A 14,032-nucleotide genomic window follows, 5' to 3' on the forward strand; every position below is an offset into this window, starting at 1 on the left:
AGGAATAAGGTAGAAATAGATATCAGAAAATTAAATTGGGGATTTTCCTGTTCTCATATTATGAGAAAAACTAAATAATGTAATAACCTCCTCTACCTCTCTGTCATCTCACTTTCAAGCCAAAGAATCCTAGCCTATGTAACATTCCCTTACATAGAAACCATTCTGCAGCTTAGTTATTCACATTCAGCATCAGGACACAGATTTGTATCTTTTCACAATTACTGAAATCAAAATTTTAATGATTCTGAACTATTCTGTACCACCAGCAAATTTTGCCATTATATTACTTGCACACACACCCCCCTTCCAGTTTAAAACCTAATGGTAACACCAAGCTATTGAAATGCTTGCTTTTTTTCCTTAGTTCTCATTTTATAACAAGCTATTAATAAAGAATATATATATTTATTTTTTTATTCCATGACAGTTTAGTTTTTTAAGGGTGGACAGCTTAAAAATTGTGGATATCCAAGAACATTGTATCAGCCAAATTATTCTTGCTATCTTACTTATTTATTTTTTTATGTATTATATCAATTTCCCTAGTACTGAAGTTGGAATTCCTGAGATGTTGTTCTCCAGGTTAGTACCAAAATCTTTGCAAAAACTCTTTCCTTTGGTATACAGGCTGTTTTAAAGAGTCAGTTGCACAACCCAGAAACCCATAACATTAACCTCTGATTTTCTTATGATTTCCTTGGATCACCGATATTTTTCTTGGACATTTCTCACAATATAATTCACTGCTTTAATCAAAATTAAATTATTACTCCAATTTGGCATTTACTCAAACTAACAACTGATTTAATTTCCACAACTTTTGCTGAATTACTGTTATTTTAATGACACCCCAATAGAAATGTAGGTAGGAATTTCAATGTATTATCCCAGTGTTATCACTGTGTATGGCCACCAGCAAAGGGAGTTCTATGACTCTCTTCCAGGATACACTGGCCAAGTTCAGTTTTGAGGGGACAATGAAGGAATTTCCAGATGAAATAGGTTTAAAAGAACCATTGATCTGAAAAGAAAGAGGACATTTGCAAGAAAAATATCTTGACACTGATCAGTTCTTTCAGACAGAAAATATCATTTCTTAGTGTCAAACTATCTTTCCTTTATGTGATCTTATTTGGTCTCTGCTACTAAGGAGAGACATGAGAAAGAGGAATTGTCTAAGAAATATAAAGAAAAACATTAAACAAAACATAAGATTTTTTTGACCTTCCTGGGAGATATGGGTCTGTGCTGTTGTTTTGTTGTTGTTTTGGTTTTGTATTATTTTGTTTACTTACTAAATATAAGTTTTACATTAGTTCAGGAAGAAAAAGAAAACACAATGACTGGGCAGCAATCGTTGGCAAAGTACAAATACCACTAAACTGGAAAAGCTTAACAAAAAGACAACTTGGTTTCTTCACAACTCATTAATACAGGAGTAGTGCTGATGCCTAACTTTCATATAGAAACTAGAATATCTGAAAAAAATAAAATAATAATTCAACTCATTTTTTTAATTTAAAAAATACTTTATGAAATATTTCCTCAACATTTTAATTGCATGAGAAAGAAAAAAAAAATCTTTCTTACATCTAGTTTCTTGTTTGTTCCTACAGATGCATTTCTAGCTCCCCATTTTTGTCCCTTCCATTTGCAGATATAGAGTTTGAGAGACAAGGCTTGGTTTGGCCAAACTCAGTAGCAAAGAACGGAGCAGAAGAACCCAGGTTTCCTCAGTTTTAATCAAAAGCCTACATCTGTGTCTACTGCCTAGCAGTTGCAGGATACCAGTCTGGATCCCGCAGAGGCAGAGAAAGACTTGGGATTATTTAAAAAATACTTCATAAGTACAGATCTACCCTTCCTTGTGGTGAGGCAAGTTTATCAGGGAAATGCAGCATGGAAATTATAAGTAAAACAGTTTGCTTGACCAGAAGGAAAAAATGACACAGAACATCTAAAACTAGAACACAAACTTAGATGATTTAGACTCCTGTTTGGAAGAGAAGATCTGTCTTTTTTGCATTGGGAACTTTAGTTAGCCAGCACCCTGATTTCCATACCTAAGTACGGTACATAAAATTTAACACTATACATAACTACTTTTGGATCATCTTTATGTGGCAATGTCTTGAACCTCAGTCTTGACCACCATTTACATAAAACATCTTCAAAACAGGGTTCTCAATGGCCTAAATTATTATTTTTCTGCAAACAAAGAAACAGCTTTTGTTGTTTTTAAACAACATGTCAGCATACCATTTTAGATATGTGCAGTGATTCATTGAGTTGACCATTGACAGGTCTGATTTAAAACATTTACAAGCACTTATCTTGGATGAAAGGATATTTTAGTATACGGTTTTGCCCTTCCCATGTCTTGGTAGTGTATTTGTAGTGCACTATTGAATTTCAGTTGAATTCTTTTAATTGCCTCTTTAAGAATATATAATTATTGTTGACAACAAACCAACTAGAAGAAATGCTTCTAGATTAATTAACAGTGACCTATAATTAAACACTACAGTACTTAGAGATGGAGTGGTCCCTAGATAATATTGCTTTAGCTTTAATGAGTGTTTATCATTCTTGTTTGCTTCCACTGTGCCAGTTATCAAGGTTAGTTAAAAAAAAAAAAAGAAAAAAAGAAAAAAAAAATCTTAATTAAATGGAAATACATAGAAAATACATGGAAGGCACTGCCTTAACAGAAAACAGCTTGAAATATTCATCATTTAGGCAGCATCCCAATGCAGATTCCCGCCCTACAGCCCTGCAGCTTTTAGTCAAAGTTTACCCATGGAGCTCAATATTTTCTGAAAGTCATACCTTGACACTAAACATCACTGTGGTATCTTCTAGGATTGTTTCTGCACATGTTTTTTTTTAAAAAAAAATTCTCTGAAAGATACAAAGCTTTAAATGTGTCTTCTCCTATATGAGAATGTCTCACTCAGCATTTTTAAAAGAAAGGTTTTCTGATTCTTGCTTCAGACTCCACTAACAACTCTGCATAGTAATTAAGTAAATCTCTTTATTGCACTTTTTAAAATGTAGTCAAATGCTTAAATTAGATTCCTAATAGAATTAAAGGATCACATTCCCACCAAATTCCATAGGGAGTTTTGTACCTAGGGTTCTCTGAAGAAATGGCTTATGATTTCCAGAAATGCCGACCCTGCACTTTCAGAAGATGATGCTAGAAACAGTGGATTCCACTACCATAAGAAAAATTCCCTGTGCTTCCAAAAGTTGCAGATCCAGACCTGAAGCAATCAACAATGAGATAACATATTAGGGGAACTTCCATCTTTCAACTGTAACATGCTTATAAATGAGTGCTAACGATTATGTGGATCATAGAGGTAGTCTGTATATGACTATACCACATACCATATGATTATGATATATAAAATATGTAAAGTTGAATACTGGTACTGCTAAATAATGAGCCTTCTTTAATACTCAAATTTTCTCTGGTATATATCTTGATCATCTCCACTGCTGACTTTCATTGTGCTACTGACAAGGTCTTCCTAATTTGTTTTGTTAGAACAGTAAAACAATATAAGTGATACAATTTATATAAAGCATTACAATGAGCACTGGAAATAAGAAAAACATTGGGAAAATAAGAAAAAGCAGGCCTTGTTGGTCTCAGATCAGTCTCTTTACTAGCTGGTCCAAGTAGTTAAAATTAGGCTATCTCAGGAAGGGAGGGAGGTTGTCATTGTTTAAATCCTAAGTAAAAATAGAATACTGATTGGGTTCAAATGAAGGTTGTTCTTAAAGCAACTTGAACTTACAGTACTAGAAAACACAGTTGCTGCCAGTCTAGATATTTCCTAATCTAAAATCCAGTTGCACAGAAATCTCTAAGTGAGACAGACATTTACAAATACCCTCCTGGTAGAAATTTAGGTTTATTGAAACACTATAAAACATTCTTGAAAACAAAAAGTATGGCACTTTTATACGTTCCAAATATGTAACAGGAATAGTTATTCGGGAAACTGGAACAGAGCTGTTTGAAAACTGTATTCACTCACTGCCAGTTCTTGGCCCAGCTATAGCTGTGTGCTTGAAACATCATTTCCCACCATGTTTTTTTGTTTGTTTTTTTGTTTGTTTTTCTTTCATTTTATTCTCCTTCCATGCACTACTTTCCCTCCCCCACAACCAACTTGGAATCAACTTGTGCCAGCCCTGAACATTGCTGCAATTTACTGCTGAGTCACATCATTTCCCTGCTGTCACAGAACATCATCATCAATTCTATGACAGAAATATCACAACAGCAACTTTTCGGTATGAGGACGGAGAGGGGCTTCCAAGTCAAATGTAGTCGGAAAGCAGAATATAGTATGTTCTTTCAGAGAAAGTCTCTTCCTTTTCAAAGGAAGTTCCCTGGTTTTTGCGATCACAGGTTTGGAAATAACCCAATCATCTTTCCCCATGATTTCACCTCTGCTCACTTGCCATACCTCTGGAATGCTCAAATGCAGTGTTTGAAGACAATGGGCACTAGAAGAGACTTCCCTTGTTTATCGTGGTGGTGCTGAAGTCTACTGGGGTTGACAGATGCTGCTCCAGAAGGTTAATAAGATGAAGAAAACTCTTCCAGCTGGACCGTAAGAGGGATTATGTCTGAGCAGCAGATAAAAAGATTATTCCCGAAACAGACACTGCTTTTTTTTAAAACATCGTCACTCCTGTCTTACCACTCCAGTCCCCCAGGCTAGAAGTGTTTGCGTTGAAGGCATTTGCCCAGCTCTTGAATTCTGGCATCCGTTCCACTCTTCAACTGAGTGCAATTCAAAGCAGCCCACATCTGAGGACACCTGAAGAAATAACAAAGGAAACAAAATCGGAAGAGCGTCAAAAAAAAAAAAGGAATATATTTGGAGATTTTAATTGTTAAAAAAAAAAAAAAAAAAAAAAAGTCTTCTTTCTTGACCTCAACGTTCTTATTTCCTGCAAGATTATTCTTGAAAACTGTGAATGATCAATAGAGAGCATGCATTTGAAAACTGGATTAATATTTTTCATCGTTTGCTTTGCTCTCCAAGTTCAAGAAAGCAGAGGTAAGTTCATATATAAAAATATTATATTAACTTTAATAAATAGGTTAAAAAAAAAAAAAAAAAGGAAAGAGAAAGATCAGGTCATTTTGTGATTATCTAATTATTTGTTTGGAATTTGGTGTCTTGGCAATTCAAATAGAGACAGCACAGTTGGTGAGACAGCTATGAAGCTGGAAATGGAAATGTTGACAATATTTCTCATGTGTGTTCCCTTGGCTTTACATTTTCTATAAGAGATGCATTTTAGTTTCCATTCACCTGCATATGCTCTGTTATGAAAATATATATATAACTTCAAAAACGATTATATGGAAGGAACAAAACAGCTGAAAGAATGTCTAAGGAAGTGTTGATATTGAAGATTATCTGCTATCTTTGAAATGAAGAGAAAGTAAAGTATATTTCTGTATTTACCAGCTATTATCAGAAACTACTTAAAAACTTTTAGAAATACAGATTTTGGAGGAATAGAACATACTGCCAAATAAACAAGAAACAGCAATGCTAAGAAAGATTATACACAGAACAGAATAAGCAGGAAAATATAAATATTACAATAGGAAAATGAAAAGGAAATATCTGCTAACACAAGTACATATTCGGAAAAGTTAAAATAGAAAGAAACCATCCTATAATTATAATAACATGACAAAATATATTCCTTTTGTGATGCATAGTATGATTTTTAAATGCATTCCAATAAACAGGTCTAAATGAAAATAAGATGAAGTAGTAATATGTGAAATTATCTGCAAGTAAACAGAAATACTGACAACTTAGTACAACAGCTAGCTAACGCTCCCTTTAAAAACATCACAAAGTTCATAGCAATTTTAAAGCTTCTTCAACAACAGAAAACAAAAAATGGTGGTGTGATTTTTTCCCTGTATGGTTCCATATGCAATTTAGATGTTTGGGGAAAGTGTTTAAATTGTGTGGAGTTTTCTTACTAACTTTTCTGTCTATGCTTTGATATTTAAAAAAAATAAATTAAAAGAAGACTGCTTGATGCTTTGCCCACATGAATGACCTCCTATTTTCTGTCAACTGCAAGCATATTTATTAAATGCAAAGAACATAAAATAATAAAAGTCTTCCCAATGGTATTGAGATAGAGATGGAGTGAAACATAGTCAACTGTCAATAAGAAATGGAAAGTTTTATTTCCACATCACTTGTTTTTGAGTCTTGTTCTTCTGTGTACAGATTTTCTTTAAAAAATAATTCAGTTCATGTATCTCCTTGATATTATGTAAATCTGCTTTTGTGGACAATTACAGTACTGAAAATATGTTTGGGAAAAACTAGTGCATTAGCTAGCACTAGATTTATACTCTGTTTTTCTTTGATTTTACCTTTTAATTTCATGCCAATAGTCTTATTTAATCATTAATGATAGTTTGGAACTATGGCAAAAAATGAGAGAATGAATTCATCTCTGACAAGGAAAATAAGGTTTATCAAAATACACTGGTTTTACACTTAAATTGCATATTCTTTGATGGAAAAAGATAAATTCCATGTAATTCATGCATGGTTGATGATATCTTTACAGTCTATATTTATAGTTATGGAATGAGAAAATAATAATGTGAAAAATGGAGTCACAGTTTCACCCATCATAAATTTTGCTTGTATGTTACAATGCATGTCGTATAAAAGATTGTCACAAAATTATAGGAGAGTATCTTGACAGAGGGGAATACAGAGCTGTATTTTATCCCCCTCAGAGATGCAGTAGAAGTCTTAGTATTTGGAAAATCTACCAACATTCAGAAAACAATGCTGAATAAGACACTACATATAGCATCTTGAAATAGGGAGAAAATGATTTAACTGTGAGCTTAAAGTCTTTTTTATATCTTGTATTTTTCTCCTTTCAAATATAACAAACAACTCAGCTGCCATTGTAATATATATCAAAGCTTTTATAATAGTATTTTAATTTTCTAATTTTTGATGGCTTTCAAGGGGAAAAAAAAATCTATATATGTATGTAAATGATAATTGGAAAAATTTCTTCCCAGCAGTTTTTTAAAATACATTTGGTATGCACAAATACATAATAACTGTTTTTTATTGTTATATAATTATGCTATATATAGTATTTTTAAACTGTGGTGTTATCTCAAATACACATACAAATCTCAAAGGACTTAATGCTTGTCTTAAGAAATTTCTTCACCAGAGCAGGAATGTATTCAGAACTGTTTTATGACTGAGAATTAGGGGCAGAGAGTTAGAGAAAATATTTTGAAAAGTACACATGTTCTCCCAGTAGTCTAAATACTTATATTAATCACCTATTAAAGATCCTAACACAGATGATTCGAGGCTTTTAGGACTATTCTAGTTTAAAGTACATTTCAGCTATGACAAACTAGGAAATAAAAGATTAAGAAATAAAATACTCCAATCTTAAAATAAGAATAAAAAGAATAAAAATATCCAAATCATTTTTTATTTTATTTTTCATTATGAACAAAACTATCTGAAATTCAAATTCTTGTTTTACTCACATTTGTGTTTTAGGGTGAACAAAAATGGGGCTTACTCAGAAATTACTTTTGATTCTTCCTTCCTAAACCTTATCTTAGGACTAAGATCCATCTCTCAGGTATTTGGAGGCTGTCCAGTATCACCTCCAATCCCACAGATAACAAACATGAAACTGTCAACATAAAGACTTCAGAGATGGAGTGTTTATCTTTGACCAATGCTAGTGCCAACTCCAGGAAATGACCTCAGGACTTCAACTCAAATCTTTGACACTATCCTGACACAAACTGTCTCTAATAATGTCCAGAGAAAGTGAGGGGGACAAAATCTGTGTGATGGCAAAAAATATATATATATATACAATCAAAATATGACAGTAATTTTAACTGCTGAATTGTAAAACATTGAACGTTCACACTAACCAGCAAAATACAGACAAGCTCTGAACTCCCCAAACTATACACTGTTGCTGAGTACATCCTAGCACTTGGTACTGAGAATGTACCAAGAGAGAGAGAACATTCAAGAGTGCTTAGTGTTAGTTTTTAATCAGCAAGCAAATATACTCTATTTACTCAGTCATTCTTTAGGACACAAAGGCTTTCTGTGTGCTCTACAAAATCATTTTAATTCATTCTGACTTACCACTTCCCTCTCAACTGTTCTAATTCAACAATAACTGTTGCAGACCTTCATTACTATAATTGTCCTCAAAAAAAGGGTTAAGCAAACCTGTGCCAAACAGAGAACAAAGAATATATATCTTCAAAGAAAGAAAGAAAAAAAAAAAAAAAAAAAAAAAAAAAAAAGCCTTTAGCTTTGTGCATTAAGATTATTCTTTACTTTCACCCATAAAACAAGGATTACCAAATTAAAGCTAGCTGTCCTGGTTGTGCTTATAAACAAATGAAAAGTAAAATATTGTTTCTTTGTTTAAAAAAAAAGCAAAACTGATAGCTATTTCCTGACTAAGAGACAAACTTGGATAAAAATACTAAAGTATCAATGTGGAATCTTAAAGATTAATTACAGTTCTCATCACATCCATTCCACAGTAATTAGTGAAAAATATGTGACACTATATGTGACTGAACAATTAGCTGGGAGGAGGTGGGGGGGAGTCTCGGAAAACAACTGTGGACAAGACAAACATTCTTAATAACAAAATATTTTCTCTCTTTACAAACTTTTAAAAATATATATTATTAAAATATAATATATTTTGATAATATAATCTTTTTAAATATATTTTTACATATAGGTTACAACAAAGTAACTTTACTTGGGGTCCTAACCTGCTAGAAATATAGATTATTGTTTTGGGGATTCTCCATTTCTCAGCTGACTGGGGTGTCCTAGTAGCTTCAGCAGTGCACTAGGTGATATGGCCTGTGTTCATCAGATATAGCAAACCTTGTTTTCTTCCCAGAGGGAAAAAATATGTTTTCCCCTTTTCATTTGTACTTCTGTCTTATTCACCATCCCTTTGGGTTTGAAATGAGAGACCTTTACTCCTTCCCTATCATTCTTCCATTTTTATCAGAAATTAGGTGCACTATCCTGCATTTTTATGCATTTTGCACTTAGCAAGCACAACTGCATTTCAAACAATTCCTTCCCTGTAGGAAAGTGTGATATTGAACAGCACATATCCTAAAAAGAAATATCTCTCTAGCTATCTGTCTGTCTATCTGCTTGTATGTCCATATATATGTAGGTTATAAAAGTGTGGAGAAGAGCCTTGGTACTACACTGCATTTTGTCACTATCAGCTTCTATTTACTGGACAGACACTTCAGAATAGTAGCATATCCGGGAATCACAGAATTAACAATCACCCGGAAGTACCCCAGCACCTGCTACAGAGTAGGCGTTTATAAACCCTTACGTAATTGTAGCATGCCTTATCATGGTATGCAAGAATACCACCTGTTTTAACCTTGTTACCTGAAAAAGCAACACCATCATTCTCACATGACAAAGCATGAGGACCTGAGCTGTAACATAAAAACTGAAGTCCTGACCTGTATGAGGCACTAGTCATAAAACACAACAACTGCAGTTTAGCAAGCTGAGTCTAATCACACAGACATCTGCAAGTCAGTAGGACCCAGATTCTTTCTAAAAATTAGGAAAACTGGGAGTCTACATAGCTAATTGCACTTAGGCCACCATGTTTATCTTTTCTGTAGTGAGGTTCTACTTTCTCTAAAATATCTCATTTGGTGCAGAACCAAGATCACCCGCTTATTTACCACTCTGAACCTTTTACTAGCTCTCTCAGATTTTATTCAATCATGTATTAACAGTCTAAGTGTCCCTAAACTTAAGTTACCCAAAGTGTCAGTTTTAGTAATTATGCTCCAAGTATATCTTTCATACATGTGAGTCAACACAGAAACCCCAGGAATTTCAGGCAGGAGGTAGTAGCACATTCACATTTTACTTTATGATTTCGTGGTTATGGCACTAATGGAGACAGTTCTAATGAGGTCCTTTTCCCTCTCTTCCTCCCCATCAAAAGTGGATCAATTGAATCTAGATCAGAAAATGGCAATGCTTGGAGCAAGGAATAGGATAAGGTGATCTCCAGACTCCAACATAAATTGATCTATGGAGCTTGACACTTAGGCTTCTCTGCTATTCATATTGGAAGATAACTAAGTTCAGTATGGTTAAGACCAAGTCACTCTCTATTAAAATAAGAAGGAATCGATTGAGTAGAGACTGTATATTGTATTGCAGGATGAGTGGCCCTAAACTGTGGGAAAAAATGACCAGTTCAAGTTACAAAAGTTCAGGCAAAGAGATGGCACAGTGGCTTCTGGATCCTGGATGCTGGATCCTGGATGGCAACTGTGGTAATCATCATCACTTTTGAATACAGCTACCTCAAAAATTCCGGTCTGCACTGTGATTCTTTGACTTGTGCCATTGTGATTGTTGATATGTTGATAAGTATGGCAATATATCACTGCAACTTGAATTTCTCACTGACTTTCTCAGAGCGTGGCTGTACATCTTGAGTAAATTTGGTTAGAAAATGAATAGCAGAGGTGCTCAAGTGAATGTTTCTTCAGTGCAGAATGGATCCATTCCTCCAAGAACTACTCAAACATTTAAAGCATTTTCTTTAATGTTTTGATGCAAACAATATCAGATCATAGAACAGGATTTCAGGCCAAATGCTTTTAAGATGTCCAATGTAATACAAATAGATATATGTTTCATACATCAACCTGAAAAGCAAAAAATCTTCAATGTTGTTTCTAGTCTGAATGTTGGACTGTTAGAGGATTCAGATGTTGGCAATGAAACCATAGATGGCATGGTATCTTTTCTATGAATTCCAGCACCAGCAGCTAGTAGAGCTGAAGAATAATCATAGAACCATAGAATCATAGTGCAGTTTGAGTTGGAAGGGACCTTAAAGATCATCTAGTTCCAACCACCCTGCCATGGGCAGGGACACCTCTCACTAGACCAGATTGCCACAGCCTCATCCAATCTGGCCTTGAACACCTCCAGGGATGGGGCACCCACAGCTTCTGTGGGCAACCTGTGCCAGTGCCTCACCACACTTTGAGTGAAGAATTTCCTCCTAACCTCTAATATAAAACTCCTCTCTTCTAGTTTAAAATCATTCCCTCTTTTCCTATCATTATCTGACTGAGCAAAAAGTTGCTCTCCATTTATCTATAACCCCCTTTAAGAACTGAAAAGCTGCAATAAGGTCACCCTGGACAGTGAGGATTCTTCACCAGAATTTGCACTTATCTGTCTGAAAGAGAAGGGATATATTTCTACTCTAAATGTGACATAAGGTGTCAAGGAAAACATAAGTTTCTTATGGTGCTCTTTCAGTTAGGAAAGAAATGTGTCAGAATAACGTGTTGACTACAGATTTTTTGTATGTTCAATATTTGTGGTTGGTACTGGCTACAGTTATGGTGAATGCAAAGTCAGTGTTGCTCAGTATATGACAACTGAATTCACAAAAGCAAAATAATCTTCCTGGAGCATACTATGTTTTCTATTCTCAACTGTAGTAGGTAAATAATTCACCACAGTTCATTTATCATGAATTCTATAGTTAGAATAATTCAATTATGTTACTAAATTATCTGTTTAGAAAGGGAGAAAAAATTATATTGGTCTGTAATAGGTCCTAAGTTTGCATTTCATAAAAACTGTGTTTCAAACAACCATGTTCTTAGCCTACTTTCTGAAGTCAGTTGATTTAACAATTGTATTTCTCCACTTGGCATAGAAAACCACACAGATTTCTGTGAGTAGTTAGGAGGAATGGAACAGCTGTGAGGCTATGATGTCTAGTTTAGTTTTCCAATGTTAACTACTTGCAGATATGAATTTTTTCACACTTAATGACATTCCAAAGCACCTTGGTTAATTAAAGCTGGTCTTTGGTACCGAAATGTAGATCTGGGTTAAAGGGTTTTGAACAAGAAGAATAAACTTCTATTACATAATTCTCTGCTAGCTTTGAATGTATCACCTTTTATCACCACTAAAAATAAATAAATAAAAGAAAAATTAGAAAAATTAATAAATAAAATTAGACTTTTACTATTGTCATTACTATAACCATATATTTCAAAATCTTTTATCACGTTCTTCTCCGGATTTACTGCGTACTGTTTCACTATAACCAAATATTTAATATTTTTCACAGAAGAAAAACTACATGAATATAACACATAAGAATTCATGGAAGTCTTGTCTTGTTTCAATACGATGTTAATACAATCTTTGTCTTCCATAGAGGTTTAAAGGAGCATTGTCATGCATTCCTACCAAGAAAGAGGATTTATGAAATCCCACCATTTTCCTGAATTCTCAGGAAGGAAACTCCCTTGTTACTGATCCAGATCAAAACAAAAACATAAGCTTTAAAAGGCTGAAAATTACAGAATCTATCTTTTAAGTACCCTGATATTTTAGCTCCAAACAAGGAGCCTGTCACACCTCTCCTGAGTCGTAGTGGGCTTGAACACAGTTTTTGAACATGTGCAGGTAATGTTTTGTCATGCTGAATGCAAGTGAGAGACAGATGTCAGATTCTTTGTGTCTTTAGTACAGAGTCCCCACTGCACAGGCAGGGCCTAGCACCTCCTTGACATATAACACTGAATCTAGTATAACACAAGGTACTGGTAGGTACAGTAGAGGTTCTCTGGTGCTGGGTATGTAGACAGCAACTTCATGATACTTGTGCAGAAGGTTTTCTAGTGGAAATTTTAAGCAACCTGATCTAGTGGAATGTGTCCCTTCCCATGGTATGGGGGTTGGAATTAGATGGTCTTTGTGGTCCTTTCCAATGTAAACTATTCTATGATTCTATGACATAGGTCAATTGAACACAGGGTCTTCCATGCTGGAGGCCTGGCCCTGGCCCCGGCCCTCATAGATCTTTGCCACAGCTGGATACCCAAGCCTCATTCCATAGGTGATGTTACTATTCAGTGACATTTAACACAAGCCAACATGTCAAATAGGAATCACCTCGCTTATTGTTGCCAATATCAATTTTGAGGAAATAAAATTCAATTTATTTTTAGGATAAATTCCTTAGCCCACTTTCTCTCTTTTAGGAATATACAGGCATTCTCCTCTGGCCAGTGTTCAACTTCTTCTGAGGCTAGGCACCTATGTCAGTTCCTTTTCTTTCAGCAGTTCACTGACTGAGTACAATAAGCCTGAAGAAGTGAGATGCAAACTGAGCTACCTCCAGTGCCTCAGCTACCTCAGGTAGACCCTAGATAAGACTCACTACCCTCCAGGATGCAATGAATGTTGCCATCAGTTCTTTCACTGTGTGCCTTAACAATAGTTAAAGAATGTATAGGACCCAAAGATAAGTACAAGCAAGACATATAATCTTGTACTCCTATGCAGGACCTAGGCTGCATAAAGCCATGCCATACGTTAATCTTTCCCTGCTCATCTAAGCCCCTTCAATCTGTTCAGACCTTTCCCATGCAAATAGGATTGAGGCAATGTGGCGTAAAAAGAATATTAAAAAGTATATAAGGAGAGAACACACCATAGGCAGCCTGTCTGTCAGTGTCAAGCACCATTTGAATTTGGGGTGCTCACTACTCCCATGACAGGAGGAGACTGACTCTGAGAGAAGAGACCAGGACATTACCGCTGTTTGTGCTTTCTGCATTCCATCTGGTGTTTACACTAATAAGCCCTTTCAGAGATCTCAGGATCAACTTCCATGACTAATCATCCTTGCTTTTGTTACTGGTTGAATTATCAATATCGGGGTTGTTGGTCCTGCTGGCCCTGCTGGCCCTGCTATATATTTAATTGGATCACATAAGCACAACTATGACATCTTTCTTTAATTCATCCTCTTTAATAAGCATTTCTCTTGTTCTATTTCAGTAGTTCCACTTAAATAAGCCCTGTCTTTTAAT

General features: G+C 34.9%; 1 protein-coding gene and 1 long non-coding RNA gene across 2 annotated transcripts in view; one reads left to right on the plus strand and one right to left on the minus strand.

Annotated features, from left to right (window-relative positions):
- Positions 1 to 1,751: 1,751 nt before the first annotated feature.
- On the minus strand, positions 1,752 to 8,334 carry LOC118163868. The gene is made up of 3 exons (XR_004749226.1): positions 8,232 to 8,334; positions 4,306 to 4,844; positions 1,752 to 3,269 (listed from the first exon to the last, which is right to left on the minus strand). It is a non-coding gene; the product is annotated as an uncharacterized LOC118163868 (long non-coding RNA).
- IMPG1 (interphotoreceptor matrix proteoglycan 1) overlaps positions 4,890 to 14,032 on the plus strand; it is a 62,955-nt gene continuing 53,812 nt past the window's right edge. Inside the window, exon 1 of the mRNA XM_035320938.1 lies at positions 4,890 to 5,087. Within this exon, the coding sequence (XP_035176829.1) occupies positions 5,021 to 5,087 (67 nt within the window). The 5' untranslated portion in view covers positions 4,890 to 5,020. The remainder of the gene's footprint in view (positions 5,088 to 14,032) is intronic.

The sequence above is a fragment of the Oxyura jamaicensis genome, chromosome 3, assembly GCF_011077185.1.
Source record: "Oxyura jamaicensis isolate SHBP4307 breed ruddy duck chromosome 3, BPBGC_Ojam_1.0, whole genome shotgun sequence".
Taxonomy (NCBI): Eukaryota; Metazoa; Chordata; class Aves; order Anseriformes; family Anatidae; genus Oxyura; species Oxyura jamaicensis.